At 43.3% G+C, this 23355-nt stretch overlaps 1 protein-coding gene across 1 annotated transcript in view; it reads right to left on the bottom strand.

Annotated features, from left to right (window-relative positions):
• usp25 (ubiquitin specific peptidase 25) overlaps nucleotides 1–23355 on the bottom strand; it is a gene marked incomplete in the record, with an annotated part of 317087 nt that overhangs the window by 45622 nt on the left and 248110 nt on the right. Inside the window, 1 exon segment of the mRNA XM_037688164.1 lies at nucleotides 10745–10884. Coding sequence (XP_037544092.1) covers nucleotides 10745–10884 — 140 coding nt within the window.

A 23355-nucleotide genomic window follows, 5' to 3' on the forward strand; every position in this document is an offset into this window, starting at 1 on the left:
GGGCAGCACAAGGAAGGACATCCTGAGGCTGAATCGGCTCATTAAGAAGGCAAGCTCTGTGATGGGACTGGGCCTTGACTCTGTGGAGAAGGTGGTGGAGCAGAGGCTGTGCTCCAAGATCAGAGAGATCATGTCCAATCAGGGCCATCCCTTGAACTCAGTCTTCTCTCATCAGTGAAGTTCAGTGAGTGTTAGACTCCGTTCACTGAGGTGCTCTACTGAGAGACTAAATAACTTGTTTGTCCCTTGTGCCATTAGGCTGTATAATTTGGCCACACCAGGCAAGAACAAGAGAAGCTAGCTGGTTATGTCCCCCAACATAGTTGTTGCTTGATCTCCTCTTTTGGTGTTGTTTTATTTACGATTGATGTTTTTAATACTCCGGGTTTTTTTTAATCTGGTGTGTCTTTATCTTATTGTTTGTATGAATGGGAACTACAGACCGACACATAATTTCCTTCGAAATGGATGGATGGAGAGAGAGAGAGAGAGAAAGAATCCATCCATCCATCCATTCATCCATCTCGGAAGAAAAGAAACCGTCCAGATGACCTGACTGAACATTGTTGGATTTTTACTTGGATTATTGAGCATGAAGTTTGGAGCTCTCTAATAGTCATTTAAATTTATTTTTTGTCTTTTTCCTGATCATTCTTTGATGAAGCCCAGCTCCGTGCAATGTGCAGCTTATACTGGTGCTATGTACAGATATTATCTTTTCTATAGAACTTCCTAGTCCCATCAGGAGGCCAATAATAAATGGACACACTCCTTTTCAGTTATATATATATATATATATATATATATATATATATTTATATATATATATATATGTATAATTTAAGTCTAGGGCAGCACGGTGGCACAACTGGTAGAGCTGATGCCTCTCAGCGAGCAGGTCCCCGATTCAAATCCCGGTCCGGGTCCCTTTCTGGGTGGAGTTTGCATGTTCTCTCTGTGCATGCGTGGGTTTTCTCCGGGTACTCCGGTTTCCTCCCACAGACCAAAAACATGCATGTTAGACTGATGGTAACTCTAAAGTGTCTCTAGGTGAGAGTGAATGTTTTTTTGTCTCGTTTGTCTCTATGTGTCCCTGTGATGGACTGGAGACCTGTCCAGGGTGTACCCCGCCCCTCGCACAGTGATTGCTGGACACGGGCACCAGCGACCCCCGTGACCCAAAATGGAAGAAGCAGGTAAAAAGTAATGGATGGATGGACGGATGGAATTTAAAATGAACTTCTTGCTAAGCTTCTTTTTTGTAGAATCATTACTTACAATCAAATTAAAAATCCAATTAATTTCCAGACTATGAGGCAACAAAATAGAAAGTTTACCAAAGGAGGACAGTACTTGTGCAACTCACTGTATGACTGATTCATATCAACATAGTTTAGGAGTTGCTTTTTATTTCTCTTGCCGTGACTGATAAGAACAAGAGATCTGTTTCATACAAAAGGTCAAGCTGTCATTGTGTCAAGATGTAGATCAGCTCAAGTCATTTAACACAAGAGTTTTGTTTAAAGTCCAACAAAGAGGTCAGTCTCACTGCATATTTACAGCTTTGCTCCATTTGAGGAATCAATCAAGACCATACAGTTCAAGTTTTCCTCAAGTGTGAAAACCCTAGTAAAGAGCCATGTGAACTTCTGGGTGCACAAAAAAAAAAAAAAAAAAGAGGAGAAGATCGTTTGTTGTGGCCACAGCTACCTCGTCATCGTACCCCCCCTCTTCTGTCTCAATAACAAAGGTGCCCACATTAGGAATGGCCACCTCTACTGTGCGCTGGCCAGGGGCCACATCCTCTGTGAGCTGATTAGAAGGTGAGGTGGGAGCAGCGTTCATCTGGACCTCAAGCTGAAGGGAGGAGGGAAACAGGAGTGAGTGCAGAGAAGTGGTGGCTGAAACAAGAAGTAGTGAGGGAAGTAAAAGAACATTTTTGTCAAGAAAATACAATAAATTTTTTTGTCTTGAACATTTTTGGAAGTACAAGAAGCATTTGACACAAAAAAGGGGGGCGAATACCTGATCTGACAATGCTGCTAAACATTTTCAAACTGGACTTACAAATGAACCAGTTGAACAAAGTTCAAAGAGCACTGATGTAAATGATTTTGACTGAGGCCCTATTTACACGGACACGATGGGGGGGAAAACGTAGGTTTTTTTCATATGTTAATTACAGGAAAAGATCCGCGTTGACACGGTCGTATTTTGGGTTTACATGCATCCGCAAGATTACATTATCAGCGGGGGGTCAGCGAAAAACCTCCACTCTGGAAGGTGGGTGCAGAAACCTCCGGATTCAAAGAGGGGGGCCACTGGTGTCGTATAAATGATCAGCAGGACCGCAGAGAGAAAGCTGCGGATGCACTCAAAATAAGCGCCGTGTAAACGGCCCGAGTTTTGTGTCTCAGAAATTAAAGTAATTTTTTTTTTTCCCTATTTCACCTCATCCAAGTGCATTGTTTCTACAAGCTAAAACCCAAAGTTTAGAAACACAAAAGTTCGCAGGTCTCTGGATTTTTTATGTATTGATCATAATCAGGACCATGGAACTGAACAATGGATTTGACAGAGACTGAGACACTGTTGTTTTTAATCTTGTGGTGGCAAATGTAGGCTGAGCTGGTGTTAATGCATCAAAATAATTAAATGCTGACAGGATACTGAAAAATATTGAATGTGTTAAAATATCAAAGTATTATAGAGATGCACCACACAATCAGTTCAAAAAGCGTTCAATACAAAAACAACTGGACTTTATTTGTAACAGAAAACGTTTTGCTCCTCATCCCAGGAGCTTTCTCAATTCAAAGAGCAGAGAGTGAGAGATTCAGGTTATAAGGCTGAGTGAGATAAGACACACACGCACATATGTAGATTGGCAATTCACACCTAAACAAACATTAACAGTAAGAGTCTTTTGTTCCTCTAATTCACAGTCGAGGCCCCTCTGTTCCCATCAGGTGTGAAAAACCGGCTGGGAATCTGTTTTAAAATTGCATTATAGGTTTTTGAAAGTGGAAATCTGAGGCCTCCTCCTCTGTTAAGAGACGGCTTTTCTCTTTTTACATAAATTTCCTCCTTCACCCCCCTCTCAAACCATCTGTGTTCTTGGTCCAAAATGTGCACATTTTGGTCCTCAAAAGAGTGTCCCTTATCTGTGAGGTGGAGGTGATCAGCAGAATCTTGTCCTGAGGAAGTAGCTCTCCTGTGTTGAGCCAGGGGCTGTGAAGGGGCTGTTTAGTTTCTCCAATGTAGAGGTCTGGACAGTCCTCGCTGCACTGGACCGCAGACACTACACCACTCTGTTTGTCCTGCTGGGTTTGAAATGTACTGGGATCTTGTGTTTGTTGAAGATGACAATGTTTTTCCGTCTGTTGTTCTTTTTCTGTTTATTAGTGTGTTTTGTAGATTTCCTCACTGACTTGACAAAAGCCCAGTTAGGATATCCACATGTTTGAAGAGCTTCTTGAATGTGTTTCAGTTCCTTCCCTTCTGTCTTCGTGGGGACGCATTCGGCCCGATGTTGTAAAGTTCTGATGACAGAGAGTTTGTGTTCCAGTGGATGGTGGGAGTCAAACAGAAGATACTGGTCTGTGTGGGTTGGTTTTCTGTAAACTTCAATGTTGAGGCTGTCCTCTCTCTCCATCTGAACCAAACAGTCCAAAAAAGGCAGTTTGTTGTCGTTTGCATCCTCTCTGGTGAACTTGATGTTGTTATCGACCGAGTTAATGTGTCTGGTGAACGCTTCTATTTCCTTGGCTTGGATTTTGACCCAGGTGTCATCCACATAACGGAACCAATGGCTTGGCGTTGTTCCCTCAATGGAGTTTAGGGCTCTCTGTTCCACTTCCTCCATGTAGAGATTGGCAACAATGGGTGACACTGGAGATCCCATGGCACAGCCGTGCTTCTGTCTGTAAAAACTGTCATTGAACTTGAAATAAGTGGTGGAGAGGCAGAGATCCAACAGGGTGCAGATCTGGTCTGGGGTGAAGTTGGTCCTGTTGATTAAGTCCTTGTCTTGTAAAAGTTGTTTTCTGACGGTTTCTACTGCTTCAGAGATGGGTATGCATGTGAAAAGAGAAGTCACATCATACGATACAAGGGTTTCTCCTGGGGTTAGTTTCAAGTGTTGAACTTTGTTGGTAAAATAAATGGAGTTCTTTATGTGATGAGGTGTGTTTCCAACAAGAGGAGCTAAAATACCAGCCAGATGTTTAGCAATATTGTATGTCACTGAGTTCATGCTGCTGACGATGGGTCTGAGTGGTGTTCCTTCTTTGTGGATTTTTGGAAGTCCATAAAGACAGGGAGTGGCTTCCCCTGGGTACAATCTATGGTACAAAGATCGATTGATTGTTTTATTTTTTTCAAGTTTTTGCAGGTAATCTGTGACTTTCTTTTTGTAGGCACTGGTTGGGTCCCTCTTCAGGGTCTCGTAGGTGTTACGGTCGCTCAGTAGTGTAGTTATTTTTTTTTCTAACTACACTATTTTTATAACTACATGGGATAACCCTAACCCTGCACTACAGGGATTTTGCTCAATCGATTTCAAACTTTCGCCATTTTGATCAGTAGGCACGGGGGATGAAAAGTTATCAAAACGGTGCAAACCGACGCATGTTGAGGGGGTGGGGCCGGACCTCAAAATTATGCTTCATGCCAAAAATTTCCAAACGCTACAACGTTCACGTTGAAAAACAGAATTGCACCAAATTTGGCAAGAGTCATCCCTGTCCCATGCCCGACGATACCCTGAGGTCAACTTTTGACGTCATCAAAGCCCCGCCCCCTCAGAACAGGAAGTGACTTTTTTTGCTTGGAATGCTCCTCCCTGACACTCTTGACCCAATCAGGATGATCCTGTGTCAGAAGGCAGATAACAAGTTGGTCTGACTTGCTTTGAAGCGCAAAGCGTTTCCGCTGGAGGATGTGGGCAGGACGGCGTGGCGAATTCAGAAGTGACGCCGTTACAATACGTTTGGCTCTAAATTCCACAGATTTGATCCAATGTTCACCAAAATCACTATGATCAATCATTGCCCACCCTTGAACAGGAAGCCATGATAATTGCGCAATACCCTCTATAGCGCCCCCTAGAATATTTTAAAACCTCAGCCCCCAGCCATTTTTAGACCGATAATTCTGAAACTCGATGAACATGTGTATCTTCTCAGGACCTATGAAAAAGTCTCTTGGCGCTCCGGTCCAAACTCAACAGGAAGTCGGCCATTTTGGGTCAAAGGTTAATTTTGGGGCGTTTTTAAAGGATAATTTTAACAAACTCCTCCTAGGGATTTTGAAGGATTGCCTTCAAACTTGGTTAATAGGCCTTTAAGACATTGGACAGTAAAAGTTATCAAAAGCTTTCGGTTTCGTTTTGTTAAAGGGGCGTGGCCAGGCCTCAAAGTTGAGCTTCACGCCATAAATATCCAAACGCTATAACTTTCACGTTGAAAAACAGAATTGTACCAAATTTGGCACGAGTCATCCCTGTCCCATGCCCGACGATACCCTGAGGTCAAATTTTGACGTTATCAAAGCCCCGCCCCCTCAGAACAGGAAGTCGCTTTTTTTAATTGGAATGGTTATTCTTTGACACCCTTCACATAACCAGGATGATCCTGTGTTAGAAAACACATAAGATGGTCTGACTTGATTTAAACTACAAACAGTTATAGCTGGAGAATGTGGGTGTGGCGCTATGGCGAATTAAAAAGTGACGCCGTTGCAATACGTTTGGCTCTAAATTGCACAGATTTGAGCCCAGGTGAACCAAAATCACTATGATCGATCATTATCCACCCCTTGAACAAGGATCCATGATAAGTGGCCAAGAACCTCCACAGCGCCACCTATATTCTTCCTAGAGTTATATCTCAGTGATACAACATCCGATCTGAACCAGATTTTTGGTGCGTAATTACTGAGAACTGATGGACATTTTAGTTTTGTTGTTTAATATTTGACTCAAGTGCGACCCCTACATTATTCAAACTGTTTTGTCTCAGTGATATATCAGCCGATCTGCACCAAATTTATGGTGTATTATTATTTAGCCCTGATGGACACAGTAGTAATGTTTTTTAAATTTTGACTCTAGAGCGCCCCCTACAATATTCCAACAGTTATATCTCAATGACATATCATCCGATCTGCACCAGATTTTTGGAGCGATATTAGTAAGCACTTATGGACACATAAGTATTGTTTCTTAAATTTTGACTCAAGTGCGCCCCCTAGATTATTTAATCAGTTATATCTCAGTGATATATCAGCATATCTGCACCAAATCTATGGTATATTATTATTTAGCCATGATGGACACATTAGTAATGTTTTTTAACTTTTGACTCTAGAGCGCCCCCTACAATATTCCAACAGGTATATCTCAATGATTTATCATCCGATCTGAACCAGATTTATGGTGTATTATTATTTAGCCCTGATGGACACATTAGTAATGTTTTTTAACTTTTGACTCTAGAATGCCCCCTACAATATTCCAAAAAATTTATCTCAATGATATATCATCCGATCTACACCAGATGTTTGGTGCGCCACTAGTAAGCACTTATAGACACATTTGTAATGTTTTTTAACTTTTGACTCTAGAACGCCCCCTACATTATTCAATCTGTTATATTTGAGTAATACATCATCTGATCTGGACCAGATTTTTGGTGCATCATTATTGAACACTGATGGACACATTGGTATTGTTGTTAAATATTTGACTCAAGTGCGCCTCCTAGATTATTGAAACTGTTATATCTCAGTGATATATTAGCCGATCTGCACCAGATTTTTGCTGCGTCATTATTGAGCACTAATGGACACATTTGATATTGTTTTTTAAATTTTGACTCTAGAACGCCCCTACATCATTCTAACAGTTATATCTCAATGATACATCATCTGATATGGACCAGATTTATTGTGCATGATCAGTGAGCACTTATAGACACATTGGTATTGTTCTTTAACATTTGACTCAAGTGCGCCCCCTACAATATTCCAACAGTTATATCTCAGTGAATTATTATCCAATCGGAACCAGATTTTTGGTGCATAATCCATGAGCAGGCCTAAACACATTGATATTGTGGTTTAACATATGTCTCAAGTGCACACCCTCTCATACTGATATGGACAGATGGTGATTGCAAAGTTTAGGCATATGCGCCCCCTGGTGGACGCGTGTGGGAATGGCATGAGAGCTTTCACGACTGGGACTGGTAGGCATTGCTGGAGAGCCCGTGGTTGCGGCTGATGTTGAAAGTTCAGCGAATGCGCACTCCAGTCAAAGGGCGCGTGATGGGAGCAAGAGTGTTCGCGATGGAGACCGGGCGTCATTGCTGGAGCCCCGCGGTCGCCGTAAGGCCAGAGAGGCGCTTTGATGCGAGGGCCTTCAATGCTGCTTGCAGCTTTAATTTATGTTGTGTTCTTCTTGGTAAGCACTTTGGTAACAACTTCTGTTTTAAATGTGCTATACAAATAAACTTGACTTGACTTGACAGTTGATGTGCATGTTAAACTCTTGTTGTTCAAAGTACATACAAATAGGTTTGGTACAAGGTTCATTTGTACAGTTTAATCTGTATTTCTTGTTTGAAAAATAAATTAAAAGAAGTGTTCTTGTGATGGTGGAGTGACCTTCTGATACAAACTGCCTGTCATGCACCACACAGCAGGCAGGGGGCACAATTTAGCAGCAACCCGACGGCATGCGTGCAACCTAGCAGGGGTGGGGGTGGGGCACCGTTGGGGTTGCTCGCCCAGAGCGCCAAATAGGCTAGGACTGCCACTGGACCCTGTAGTTGTAAAAAGTTTAGTGAGGAGTTTGTGGAGGTGAGCTGACACTTTATTTAGACGTTTCTCCTGTATTCCATGAGCACAGTGAGGTAAGAGACTTGTGGTTTGGTTCATGTGATTTTTCTACAGGTAAGAGAAAATACAGTGGTTTGTTTTGTTTGTTGTTTGGGCCTGAAGTTGGTAAGACTCTACAAAGTTAATAATTTAACTATTGTCAATAAAATCACAGTTTTATCATATAATCTGACTTGGTGGCTGCTTGAGTGGTGCAGAAGGTGGAATTGCCCATAATTAATAGCGTCCCGGCGGCTGTTATTGCGCTGAGGTGTAACATCACACAAACACTCCATCCATCTGGTCCTGGCCCGGCCCTTCGCTCCAATTTTAGAACTCAATGTGGCCCGTGAGTCCAAAAGTTTGCCCACCCCTGTGCTAATCACACTGAAGAGTTAAATGTCAGCACAATGATAATTTTGTCCTCGTTTTACTAAAACAGGAAAATCCTTTGACGGTATAATTTGGTCCCTGTGATGAAGTGGTACCTGTCTAGGTTGTACCCCATGTCTTGTACAGTGACTGCTTAAAACAGTCCAGAAGCACCAGAACCCATAAAGGAGAAGCAGCTAAAGCAAATGGATGGTCGTAGACAGTTTGTATGACCAAGAGGCTCTTCTTTCACACAGTGTGGCGCGTGATAAATGACCGTTATCAGTAAAATAATAAGTATATTGCTACAATAAAACTAATTATTTAATATAATAGACCAAAGACTTAGTTTTATCAAATATTATTTTGAACTCAGCTGTGGTTTAATTTAAATAAAAATACTGCACGAAAACAACACATTTTCCTGTAATATTCTGAGGTATGCACAATATTATAAATAATTTTATTTGTCTTCTAATTAAAGATATACTGTAATAACTTTTCCGTTGAGTTTTATGTGTCAGTTCCTCAGTTTAACAATCTGGAGGTCATTATTTGAAGGTTTCCAGTGATGGAGAGACAGATCAGTGCTCCTGGTGCTGATTTTGAAGAGTTTTTCATGTACATTTTCTTTTTTATTATGAACAGACACATTTTCGATTCAAGCTAAAATTGGAGGAAAGAAACATATATCAAAATGGAAAGGCACAAAATAAGTGCAGATGATTCAGAGAAATTGGCTGCCAAATGGCGGCCACAGCACGGGAGGACTTTAACAAGAATTTAACAAGATTAACACTTTAAAGCAATTATGTGTTTGCTCAAAATTATAGCAAAGGTGTGTCTCAGTCTAACTTTTAGACATACATAAAGGCACTTTGACGGTCAAATCAGATGCATTTCAAAAGCCGATACGCGGAAGTAGGTGCGTGCACGGGAGGACTGGCTGTGCATTTCTTCGAAATTTAACAAGATAACCACCTAAAAACAATTATTTAGTTGCTCAACTTTATAGTAAAGGTGTGTCTCAGTTGAACCTTTACTTAATAAAATGACTAACGGTCAAATCAGCTGCATTAAAGAAGTATTAGCCGCCTCAGTGCTCCAGGAGAGCACAGACAGGGGAAATCAGGAAGGAAGAACGCTGCACATTTCTTTAAATGCACATTTCTTTTAACAAGATAAGCACCTAAAACAATTATTTGTTTGCTCAATATTATAGCAAAGGTGTGTCTCAGTTGAACTTTTACTTAATAAATGTATTTCAATGGTCGAATTAGCTGCACTTCGCCAAGGTGGCGCAGCAAAATGAAGCTGATTTGACAGTTGCTCCAGGCGAGCTGGACAAAGATGGCAGACTGTCAAGCTGATTGTGTCATTAATAGCCACGTTTACCTATTACATGACACAACAGCATGCCATACAACTCGAGTGCCATCTAGCGGCTGAAAATGGCAGTGTTCAATTTTTTTCAGTCAGAATGAATGAAAATTGTGATATTTCAGCCAAAATTTGGTTTATAAATATAGGGAAAAAATCCATAAATATGTCGCCTCTGCCTATGTCACAGGGCATGCAAATTATGCAAAAAAACATGACTTATAGGGCAAAAAATACAGTACATACATATATATATATATATACATATATATATATATATATATATATAGATATAGATATAGTTTTTTTACAAGCACGTAGATGCAGGATATCACATCAGGACTCCCAGTGAAAAGTGGTTTTTAATGCTGTTAATTTTCTCAAAACTAAATTTTGGAAGCTGAAATTAAAATTGTTGTTAATTAAATGTATCTTTAATGAAAAATACCCCATTTTTTAAATTATAACAAATGTATTAACACTATTAAAGAACAGCTCTTAAGTATTTATGTTACACAAATATTTCCATTGCATTAAAGAGACAAATTGAAGAACATTATTTTAATAAATATTAGGGTTATGAGGGGGTCCTTGAAACATTTTCTCCCCTGTAAGGGGTCCCTGAACCCAAAAAGCTTGAGAACCTCTGCTTTAAAACAAACTTAAACAAAAGTAAAGAAGTTACAAATTGGACACTTTAAACAAACTGAACCTCAGTGACTGAACTGCAGCAGGGTGGAACTGATTGAAGCAACAGAATAACAATTTTTAACTTTATCATAAATTACATTTTTGTATTATGTTAAATATAATTATTAGAGAGAAATGTGAATCAGCAACTGGCATCAGCATGCCAGTGCTGTAAAAAAAAATTGGAAATCAGTATTGGCCCAGAAAAAACATAATTGGTGCATCACTAGTTGTAGTGTCATTTTTATTTTGCATTTAAGAAGCTGGCAATAAATTTCAACTGCTTCAACATTTATTCCTCCAACAACTTGCGTTATTCAAAGCAAACAGAATAAAATAATTTACCTTGCAAAAATGTAATGAGACTGCGGCGTATAAAAACGGTGATGTAGTGAGTGAAGTGTGCCATGTCTGTTTAACGTACAGCGTTCAACAAGGCTTCAGGGCTCCTCCCCTCCTGTTCAGCAGCAGCTCTGCAGATCGCCCTCTCAGTGTCCTCCTGCAGGTGTTTGAAGTCATTTGTAGGTGATGGCTGCTCCATGTACTCTGGATCCTGCTGGGGTGCTTTAGGAGGTGAAAACGACAAGCAAACAGAGGCAGAAAAGCACAAGCTTTATTACCCCGACATCAAGAGTCCTCATATACCATTTTGACAAAAAAATATATATTTATTGTGACTTTAGTTTAAATTTTGTCACATGCCGAAAAAAACAAACAACAAGAGTACCCTTAATAAGCTGTTGACAAACTATTATACAGAAATCTATAGGAATGGCCCACAGACCTGGTATAACTTTGACCTTGAACTTAGAGCTGGGGCGATGAAAAGATTACACAATATGTCATCTAGTGGTTGTACAAAGTTGTATGGAGTTTACATGAATTATCTTGAGCAGATCAAATGTTATGGGTGGGACAAGCAGACCTTCTGTAACCTACAATTTGTAACATTGACCTCAGCGCTGGAGTGATGAAAAGTGTACATAACACTGTTCAAAGAGGTCGTGGATGGTGTTTGAAGTTCATACACCTTCATAGGTGTATGAACTTTTGGTAAATTACCTTGAGTGGATCAGAAGTTATAGGTGAGGCAAGAGAAAGTTTACAAAAGGGAGACGACTATAACATGTTCCGCCTTTGATGGGTGTAAAAAGGAAGTTTACCAGTGTCCCCTACATGTTGAAATGAATATCAGTAACAATTTACTGTGTACTTTTACCCATCATTGTAGTGAAGTAAACTTTATTGTCAATCAAATCTTGCAATAGTACCATCAAAAAAAGTTAAGTCTGGTCCTCTGGACATAAAAAAAACCAAAACAAAAGAAAACAAAAGAAAAAGTAGAAACGTTTCGTCTTTCATCCAAAGGACTTCTTCAGTCTGAGGTGCTGTATTCAGCTCAGTCTCTTAAATAGCACCTTCTCAGAGTGGATCAACCAGTTTTGCTGCTGACAACCAAAACCAGCTGATCACATGCTCAAGAAGGACCATCAGCCTAACAATGGATCATTAGCACCTGATGGCTGTTTACTGTTCACAGAGGGCTGAGTGATACTAGCAATCACAGCATTGTAAGAGGGGGACAGTTGAACCCGGAGGCTCCACCCCTGTTTAATGATGGACGGTTTCTTTACACAAAGATGGCCTCCTTTTTTTCATTCAACCTTTATTTAAACAGATGAATCACAGTAGCTATATTTACATGCGCAGAATTCTGTGACCGGATTGAAATGTGTTCTGTTTGAATAATTCAAATGTATTGTTTACATGGGCACAATCTGTTCATGACGAGCGTTTACCTGCAGCGGGCTTTGTTCTGAACAGCAGTACTGACATGCGCAGAGTGGTAAACTCTCCTTACAAAAACCACCGAAGAAGAAGTTCTACTTCCGGGTGAACGTAAACAAACCTGAGCACCCAAAATGGACCCGCGACAGGTTTTAATGATGGTGGAGACGTTGCTGCACGCCCTGACTGAGCTGCAGGTAATACAGATCATTTTGAGCTCTTTAAAAGTTTCTAGTAGAAATGTTGTGTCGCTCACCGACCAGTTTTGCTTCCCTGACATGCTAATATTATTAGCATTAGCCAGGCGGAAATGGCAAAGTCGCACATGCGCAGTCAGGTCAGTTTTTCACCATCAGATAAAAACGAACAGATCAAGTGTTTACATGCGCACCGATCGGGTTTCGGATCGGCGTAAACCACCCGTTTCGTTCTGATCACAAATTATATCGGATCGCGCCGAATACACAAAAAATAACCCGAACGGAGTGTTTACATGACACACTTTTATTCTGACCTGCCATTTGATCCGGTTACTTATGTCCTTGTAAATATAGCTATTGAGCCTCGAAGACTCATGTAAAAGTGAGACCTGTTTGGACAGACAAAAACAGTGGTTAACTGGACACGTAGGAGTTGGAGGCGAAAAAAATTCCTATCAGACTTTTTTCTTGCCTGAGAAAAAAACCCTCTAATATAAAAAAAAAAACCACCTCGCACAAACAAGCACACATTTACGTAGACATTCTGCAATCGGAGACGAGAGCGGTCAACAATGTTCATAGATGCTCTCGAGGTCACTGTAATCAGTCAATGTCCTCCGGTGAGATCCATAAACATTCTCAAGGTATGTCGAGGAATGGCCAAGAATAACATCTATGAGAATCCAAGAGTCCTGAAATGATGACACAAAGTTTATTCAGCTGGTTCATCTGGTTATCAGTTGGAAATTCCTCAGGGAGGGGGTGGTGAGCGTCAGATCACATTTTCTCCAGGCAAATTCAGATAAGATGGCCTTCAAGACCAGCCAAGGGAACCAAAATTTAGATAAACACACAGTTGTTTTGGGGACAGGCAGGACTTAATGACATCTACCTTGAGTCTGTGTCGGTCAACTCGGTTCCGAAATGTCCAAAATAACATGGCCACACCGATGGAACGTGACTGAGTAAAATCTCCAAGATCTGATCCATTCAGCCCAAAGCATTTGAGTCCGGGTACACGAGACATGAACCAAGCCATCAAAAAGGTAAGCAGCATGATCGGGTCCAAATTTGCTGCCAACAACTTCCTCGATTATTCCTCTCTCAAACCATCGTTCCTCTCTATCAAGGATGTGAACATCTTCATCCCTGAAAGAGTGACCGCTGGCCTGGAGATGAGTGTAGACCACAGAGTCCTAGCCTGATTATGTTGATCTTCTGTGCTGGGCCATCCTTTTGGCCAGTGGCTGTTTTGTTTCCCCAATGTAAGACTGATCACAGCCCTCCTGACACTGAACAGCATACACAATATTACTCTGTTTGTGCCGGGGGACTGGATCTTTGGGATGAACCAGTCTTTGCCGTAATGTATTTTGGGGTTTAAAAGCCACTGGGACGTTGTGTTTAGAAAATAAACGTCTCTGTTTCTCTGATACTCCCTCAACATATGGAATGACCACTGGTCTGGGTCTGGGTTCCTCCTTTTCACCTGTTGGCTGACTGGAGTCCTGTTTGGGTTTCTTCTCTGCTTTCAGGAAGGCCCAGTTAGGATATCCACATTGCTCTAGAGCCTGTCTTGTGTGGGATTTCTCCTTCTGCCTGCATGGCTCCTGAGCTACAGCATCTCCACTAGCTCAGGCCTCAACAATCACCTGGATCAAAGACTACCTGACAAACAGACCACAGTTTGTGAGACTGAAGGGTTGTGTGTCTAACCAGGTGGTCAGTAGCTCAGGAGAACCACAAGGGACTACTCTCACCATTCCTTTTCACTCTGTACTCCTCAGATTTCCAGTACAAAACAGACTCCTGTCATCTGCAGAAATATTCAGATGACTGCAGTGGTCGGGTGCATCAGAGATGGACAAGAAGCTGAGTACATGGAACTGGTGGACCGCTTCGTGGCATGGTGTGGAAACAATCATCTCATCTTGAAAGTGAACAAAAAAAAGGAGATGACTGTAGATTTCAGGAGAATCAGGAACAGGTCCAACCCTATTTCCATCATGGGAGAAGAAGTGGAGGTGGTGGAGAAGTATAAATACCTTGGAGTTCATCTGGACAATAGACTGGACTGGAAATGCAACAGTGAAGCCGTCTACAAGAAGGGACAGAGCAGACTGTACTTCTTGAGGAAGCTGAAGTCCTTCAACGTTTGCAGCAAGATGCTGCATATCTTCTATAAGTCTGTTGTAGAGAGTGTTATCTCTTCTGCCATCATCTGCTGGGGGAGCAACACCAGAGCAAGTGACTTAAAAAAGATCAACAAGCTCATAAAGAAGGCTGGCTCAGTTCTGCGGACTCCTCTAGAATTTGGAGATGATTGTTCAAAGAAGGATTCTTCATCAAATGAAGAACATTATAGACAACCATCAGCACCATCTTCATCAGACTGTCATACAACAACAAAGTGTCTTCAGTCAGAGGCTTCTTCAAATCCGTTGTAAGACAGACCGCTACAAGAGATCCTTCCTACCCACAGCCATCAGCATCAATAACAACTCTTTAATGAAACCAGGATGATGAGTTACAGCAACATTTAATTTACCTCTGGGATTAATAAAGTATTTTTGAATTGAATTGAATTATCGGCACTGTTCAGAAAAAAAATATATATATATTTTTTAATGTACATATTTGTGTATGGTACCGGTAAGTAATGAAGCATTCTGGGGTTCATTGTGGTTGACTGTTGGTCACATGGCCTCAAGGAGGGATTATGGGTAAAATGTATCGATCCATCCATTATCTTTACCTGCTTCATCCTTTTTGGGCCAAGGGGGTCACTGGTGCCCATGTCCAGCAGTCACTGTGCGAAAGGAAGGGACACAGGTCTCCAGTGTCCATCACAGGGACACACAGAGACAAACGAGACAAAAAAAAATACTCTCAGTGTTTCCCCTAGATAGCTTGCCATGGCGGGGCGCTCATCTGGTCTGTGATTTTTGTTCGCGCGGAAGGGTAATGGACAGAGACTTGTTCTAAGCTCTGCAGCGCGCTATTTAAACCAACAGTTTTAGAGCAGGGTGTGTGAGAGGAGAGAGACAGAGACACATCTCAGCCACATACTGTCTAAACCGACTGTAGTGGACTAGGCCTACGTCAAAACTAAGTCTAAGGTCAAAACTCTTGACCTTAAGAACCTTGTGGGACAGAAGCTGTCATTTCATGTATTTGAATCCATAAATACAGGTTCACCCATCCTGAGACTTTCTTTCTTGAAGATTCAAGTGAAAAGAACACTCTCTTTTTTATTATCATTACTATCTTACAAATGTTGATAATCAAAGTGTCTTAGTTCAAACCATTTTAGATGTTGCAGTGAACTAATCAATTTTATTAACTGAGTAATGATTTTTATTCTCATGCAAAGTTAGAACTCATGTTAAAAGCTGTTACAGAGTTTATGCATTTTCTGATTTCTGCCTTTGAATGAGCAAGTGTGTGCGTTCCAAGGTTGGAGTCAAACGAAAAACAAGTTGTTATGTTAAAACTGTCATGTTTTAGAATCCTCTCAGACGTAAATATAGATGTTTTGCACCTGTTTCTTAAACACGCCAAAACAAAACTCTCTCTGTCTGTGAGAACATTTCTGATCTGTCTCATAACAATTCTCGCTGTCTCTAACCTCTTGCGTCACAAAACACACCCCGTCTGGTCGTTTCTGACCAATGAACAACTCCCAAAAAGTGAACCGGGAAAGAGTCTTTAAAATGTCAGTACTTCCTGATCTACTCAGAGTTCTCAGAGTGCTAAGAGTTCTGGAGTTCAGTAGAGCTAAAGTTCTGTGGGAGTTCTGTAAACTACACAAGTTCTGCTGAGTTCTGATGGAGTGCTGTTGGAGTTCCTGACATGACAACAAAGCTCTTCCGAGTTCCATGGGATTATAACATTTTCCACTGAGGTGAATAAGTGTCGAACAGAGCCTCGCCATTACTTCGGACGAGTAACAGCCAACCTACTGAGACGCTGAAAGGGTGCGTTAAACGGAATCTCACCTGAGACATCTCCAGGTAAAGGAGCCGATTTCATCACCTAAGTGTACTGTAAGGAAAAGCTGAAGAAAGCCGGAGAGTGTCGATTCTGGTGAACACTTAATTTCCCTCACACACCATCTTACTCCCTCTAAACTTCTTTCCATCTTTAAACTTTTCTATCAAGTAGAAATTCTTCCAGATATTTTAGAAATGTCTGTGTAAAATGCTCACCCACATTCATGTGGGTAAAAGATCATAGTTGTACAGTTTTATAAATGTCTGTGGTGCAGCAACGGAAGAATCATGGCCGTATGATTTTTCCTGATTGATTGCTTATGTTGTTATTTTCATAATTTGCCAAATTAATGTAAATGTTTGATGTTAAATTTTGATTCTGTAAATAAATGACCGCATTCATTTTGATGGGTCAAACATAAATGACGTCTCACGTTACATTTCCTTAAATTCAATGCACGTTTTATTCAGTCCAGAAAAATGAGGAATCCGTGTTAAATGATGAATATATCCCAGCATCTGTTCATCTACACGACAGTATTATAATTTTTTGGTGGGGGGGTCGGCATGGGGAGAGACAGACGCACATCTGAGTTGTGCGCTGTTTGTATTGACAGTTTTCGAGTGGCGGGGGTGCGTTCAGCGTGAGGGCTCAACATGAAGGAAGAGGCTGCCTTTAGGTTTTTAGCTGGCACATCTGCATTGCAAGCTGCTAGTTTAGCTTTACATCAGTGCCGACAGGTAGGTGGGGGGTGGGGTTCGTTAGACGGGGCAATCGGGTCTGTTGACAGGGCGGGGAGCCCTGTTTGTATAATGGTAGGGGAAACACTGAATCTCTCTCACACCTTGGAACAATTTAGAGTTACCAATCAGCCTAACATGCATGTTCTATTTCATATAGGCTTTGCCCTTTAGGACTATTGCTAGTGGGTTTATCCCTTTGCGCACAGTACTGAAAGCTTTAGTCCACGCCCACCTGATGTGTGGGCCTCACTCCCAGTACGTATAAATTACAATGAGACCGGATAATCGGCTCCCATTTTTTCTTCAGCCAGCTAGCTAGCACTGTCAGAAGAACGAAGAAGGAAAATATGTCCAGCTTTGACCGGCACAATCTTTGCTAAGGATGCCTGGGTCTCCGCCACACCAACCTCCTGCCGACCCGGTGAGCTCTTCCTACCAAAGTAGAAGCAGAGATGAGCAGCCTTGTTCAAGGTAAGCACAGAGGAGTGCTTTTCCGTGGCGGGCAGCTACCCGCTGGATGGCGCCATTGCCTTTTCTAACGTGTTCTCCTCACGGTGAATAGGATGATTCCCTCGAAAAAGGTGTTGGTGGCAGCAGCTCTGCTGAGTGTTTGTCCGTGGTGGGCCGCTACTTGCTGGACGACACCATCGCCTTTTCTAACGTTTTTTCCTTGCGATGAATCGGATGATTCCCTCGAAAAAGGCGATGCGGGCAGCAGCTCCGCTGAGTGTTTTTTTCCGTGGCAGGACGCTACGCGCCGGACGACGCCACCAACTTTCTTTGACGCAGAGTCACACAGTGACTCGGATGACTCCTCCGAGAAAGGCGATGCTGGAAACAACCTCGCTGCCCCTTCCCTCCTGGTGAGCGTAGTGACGGAAGAAGAGTGGTCGAACGGATGCTCAGACACCTCGTGTCTTCCCACGTTGGCGAGCACACCGCTAACAGCCGTTGGCGCCCTCCTCTCGGAGTTGCCCGGCATAATCCAGGAGGCTGCTAACACAAAGGGACTTTCCGTCCCTCGCCTCCCTCCGCCCTGATCGGATGATCTGGCGGGAAGGTTTGGCTCCGCCCCGTCTCGTCACCCTGATCCCATCTGGCCTCGCTGTCCAGCTGTGATGTCACACTGGAACGAGGCTGCAGCTGGGCCCGGAAAGCTGAAAACATCTGTCTCTACCTTTGCTTCCATCTCCAGAGTGGAGGGTTTTTACCGATCAGTGTTTTTTTCCGCTCGGTTCTCCTCCCTGGAGCCAAGCCTGGTGGAGGCACTTGGGGCAAAAGCTTCCAGGATGGATTGGCAACCTATCCCTCCAGGAAAGCATGACCAGAGGGTGACAAAGCTCTCCAACCGAGCTCACCAGTGCACATCCCAGGCGGTCGTGGCAAACAACAAAATTGCTATGCTGGCCTACAGCATCTCAAAGAGGCTGGAGGAAGCACACCTGCTGGATGAGACAAAAAGCACTCTCTGTAAAGCCGCTGGCATCTTAAACATGTGCGCCACCTCTGTGGTCTGCCTGTCCCACATCACCGCCCGGATGACCATGATCCAGAGGACCACCTGGCTCCGCCTCTCGCCATCCTTGTCCTAGAGGCTGCAGAAAAACCTGCTGGAGGGACCCATCACCTCAGAGTCGCTGTTCGGGGCCAACTTCAGGACCATCCTTGAGAAATCGCAGAGGTCTGAGGAGGTCTCAGAGACTGTACACCATCTGGTGACGTCACAGTCCTCCTCCCGTCCCTCTGGCCGCTGGAGGGACCACCTTGGCCAGCAACAGCAGCAGAGGCGCTCCACAGCTGCAGCAGTGACTTCACGCTCTGCTCCTCCACCGGCCCCCTCCACCAGGTAACAGATCCTTGAGGGGAAAGTATGATTTTTTTTATGATGTATGTTTTGATATAAAACAGAAACACCTCTAAAAGTAAAGTTTTCAACTGAGACTGTCAGATCAGCTTCAACCTCTCTTCACACATTTTCCCCACACAGAATGAGCCAGTCACCTCTAAACAGCGTTTTAAATGGCGCCGCAGTTCAGTAAATATCACAAAACACTCGGCTGCCACGTCAGCTGATGTTTTTTCAGCAGGCCGAGTCCTGTAAAATCCCTAGTTTTCAGCCAGAGCCCATTTTTAATTTTTGCTTTTTTCTGCCCACTCACAGCGCAGCAGGAGTAAACGTGTTTCTCCACGTCAGCTGCAGCCTCAACCGAAATGGCGTCTCACTTAGAAAGCGCTCACACTTCCTCTCAGTGTGCACCGGCTCACCTCAGCTCTAATGTGAGACCGCAGCCTGGGCTCAGCACAGAGGCACACATACAGTTCATTTTTTCTGTCGGAACCCCCTTTGGGTTCCCCCCGGAGAATCTCCAGAGCGAGTGATGGCAGTAAGGCTTTTTAGTCTGGTTGACGTTCATGAGAAACGTGACACAACACAAAATGCGTGCCTGTTCTCCGAGCGTTACTCAGAGTGGCAGTGAGTGTGTTCGATGGACAGATGGACGGACCGCCTGATCAGCAGGGGTCACACGCTGCAGTTCGCAACTCAACCCCCACTGTTCAGAGGGATTATAGAGACGGTTCTGTCTTCTCCAGAATAGAGCTCGTCTCTCCAGTCAGAAGTTCAGGAATTTCTGACAAAAAACGTGATTTCCAAGGTTCCCAACAGAGAGGAAAATACAAGTTTTTTTCCTCCCACTATTTCCTGGTTCTGATAAAAAAACGGAGGGATGAGACCCATTCTCGACCTGTTCATGTTCAGTAATTCAATCATGGGGAGACTATTCCACATGCTGACAAACAGCTGCTGGAGAACTTCACCAGAATGACTGGATTTCACCTCCATAGATCTGAAGAGCGCATAATTTCACATTTCCATCATTCTGAAACACCACATACACGTTCTCAAAACGTGTGGAGACGGCTCTGCAGTCATTACACATGGCAAGAATAAGAATTCTTTTTATCTGGACGACCTGCTCTTATTAGCTCGGTCCAGTTAGAAAGCAGTCGCACAGACCAAAACGCTAGTGTTACACCTGCTTAACCTGGGGTTTTCTATAAACTGGGAAAAAGTTCAGTTCGTCCGTCCAAGATGATTGTTTATCTGGAAGTGGAGCTAAACTCAACTAGAATGAGAGCCCGTTTATTACAGCTGAGAGCCAAAGCTCTATCAGCTCAGCTCCACCGTGTCAAACCCTGCAGCATAGTGACAGTCTGCCTGTCATGCGACGCCTGGGACGATGTCAGCGGCCCACATTGTGGTTCCGCTGGACCTGCTTCACATGAGACGCCTTCAGAGATGGTTCGCCCGCCTAGGCATAGATTCTGTGCGCCAGAAGAGGTGGATTATCTATGTGCCCCCCTCCGTGAGAACCGATCTGAATCACTGGGGAAACTCCCTCATTCTGTCAGAGGGAGTTGCCATCAGCAGGCCTACGTCACACATCTTAGTTTTCACGGACATGTTCCTGTCAAGCTGGAAGGAATGTGTCTGTTTCATGCAGTGGGAGCACAGTGGCTGTACCACATGTCGCTTCACATAAATGTGCTAGAATGTTTTCACGGTCTGAAACGTGACTCAAGATTTTGCCCCCCTGCTGTGGGATCAGCATGTTCTGATCCACACAGACAACAAAGTGACGGCAGCTTACATAAACCGTTAGGGAGGCATGCACTCAGCTTAACTGTTACGCATCACGAAACAGCTGTTGTGTTGGGCACACAAAAACCTGCTCTCCATCAGAGCAGTGTACATTCCCAGCGTCCTGATCAGGGGAGCGGATATCATGTAGAGGGGCGGTCCCCGCCACAGAGACTGAAGCCCCCAACCAGAGCTGATCTCTCGGATTTGGAGCAGGTTCAGCTGAGCAGCAGTGGATCTGTCCGCCACATGGAAGAACGCCCAGTGTCATTTAAGGTTCTCACTGAGTCCACAAGACGACCCACCGTTAGGAGTGGATGCCTTCGCTCACAGCCCGTGGCCAAAAATGCTCCTTTATGCGCTTATATCAAAGTGGACAGCTTTTTAGCGCTGGTGCACGGAGAGAGGTGTAGAGGCCATCTCATGTCCACTAGGTGGCATGCTGTCCTTTCTGCAGCAGCTGATGGACAGAGATCTAACGTTCATCACAATTTAAACTTATGCTGCAACTATTTCTTCCTGTCACGAGGGCTTCGGTGACAGAACAGTTTTTAATAACCCGTTGATGAAGCGTTTCCTGAAAGGTGTACGGAGACACAGACTGGTGTCACATCCACTAGCTCTACAGTGAGACCTAATGATGGTCCTGCACGCTCTGATCATAGCTCCTTCTGAGCCTTTAGATCAGGTTTTACTTAAATTTCTGTCATTTAAAACAGCCCTGCTGTTAGCTCCGACGTCAGCAAAGAGAGTGATCATCTGCTCTCTCTGTTGCTCCAACATGTCTCAGAATTCAAGCTGATGGCAGTTCAGCTGTACTGCGTTTTAATCCTGCTCTGAAAAGCATCACAAGCTCATTCAGATTGAGAGTGATAACCTTGGATGGGTTTTTATCCTCTTCCTCATAATTCTGAGGAAGAAGCAACATCTCACCTCCTTCTGTCCCATGCGCGCATTTTCATGTTATGTGGCGCACATGGCCGCACTGCGCCACTTTCAGCGTATGTTCGTTCATTACTGGGACAGCTCTTCAGGATGTCCTCTATCCACCCAGCGCCTCTCACACTGGTTGTGTGAGGCTATTTCTGAAGTTTACAGCTCATCTTGACTGGATCCTCCAGAGAATCTCAGCGCATTCCGCCAGAAGGTTTTCATCCTCCATGGCTCTGCATGGAGGGATGACAGTGGAAGATATTTGTATGGCGGCTGCCTGGTCATCGCCATGTTCAATTATTCATTTTTATCTATGTGATAGTTTCCACTTTCTCCATGACCCATTCTGTTCTCAGGGTTCTGACAGAATGATTATTATTTGTTTCATGGAGCCTTACGTTTGAGCTCACACCTGCCTGCATGCAGTCGCAGTGTGAGATATTTATTATCAGTCACAAGTTCATGACTGCTGATTTTATTGTTATTAATCGGTTCATCCTGAGGAGCTGTTGGTCTGCTCTGTTCATCGTTACACTGTTACAATTCACAGCAGCAGGTTTGCTATCTCAGCCTTTTTCCTCACCAGAGATCTTTTCTCCGGTGCGCTCCTATGCAAGGAGCATGCAATTACGCAGTGCGTATATATGCACACAGAAGGCTGAGTGATAAAATTGTTTTTTTGTGCAAGCAGGTACTTCATGATGTGTCTGAATGGACCCAGTGAGGCATAGACTACATCCTGCTTCGCCTTTAACCCAATAGCGATAGCCTTAAAGGGCGAAGCCTATACGAAATAGAACGTTAGTTATGTACTGTTACCCCAGATTCTTTGAGTATAGGTGCAGCCATTTAAGCTCTGGGCCTCACTGGTTCCTAAATGGCTGAAGAAAAAAAGCTATTTGGGAGCTGATTACCCGGTCTCACCGTAATTTATACGGACTGGGGGTGAGGCCCACACAGCAGGTAAGCGTGGACTAAAGTTTTCAGTTGGCGACAGCCTTAAAGGTCTGTGCCTATACTCATAGAATCTGGGGTTACAGTACGTAACTAACGATTTTGGTCTGTGGAAGGAAAGCAGATTACCCGGAGAAAACTCATACATGCACAGAGAAAACATGCAAACTCCACCCAGAAAGGTCCCCGGACCAGAATTTGAACCAGGGTAACCTGCTAACGGAGAGGCAGGAGCTCTACCAACTGCACCACCGTGCTGGGTAAAATTTATGTTCATTTTAAATAATTTCAGTTAGCTGTTTAGGATCGTTCTTTTGGTGATTAGTCTGTTCTTGTTAGCCTAGTTTATGTGTTAGTTTGTGTTAGGCCATTCAGTACAGTAACCATGAGTGAGGGAGGTAGTTGTCAAGAAGACCTGTGGGTTTCATCTCTGTCTGTGTGTGTTGAAGCCAGACAAAGTCTATAAAATACCATCTGGTGGTTGATTCTTGATCTACAAGAGCTGCACATCTCTCTCAGTAGCTGTGTGCTGCCACTCGTTAAAAAGTGAACACATGGCTTATATATATGTAATTTTTTTTATATGTAATTTTTTTTAAAGTGTGCGTGGCTTATAGTCAGTTGTGCTCTATAGTCCTGAGATTACAGTATTTAAGTGTGGTGAGTGGCTGAATGGTGGCACAGAGGTTAGAGAAGGTGGGCCTGTGATCGGAAGATCGCTGGTCCAACTCCCGGTGCCGACAACATCAAAATGTGGGTGGGAAAGGTGAAGCACCCACACCTG

Source organism: Nematolebias whitei, chromosome 14, assembly GCF_014905685.2.
Source record: "Nematolebias whitei isolate Nwh7 chromosome 14, NemWhi1, whole genome shotgun sequence".
NCBI classification, from domain to species: Eukaryota; Metazoa; Chordata; class Actinopteri; order Cyprinodontiformes; family Rivulidae; genus Nematolebias; species Nematolebias whitei.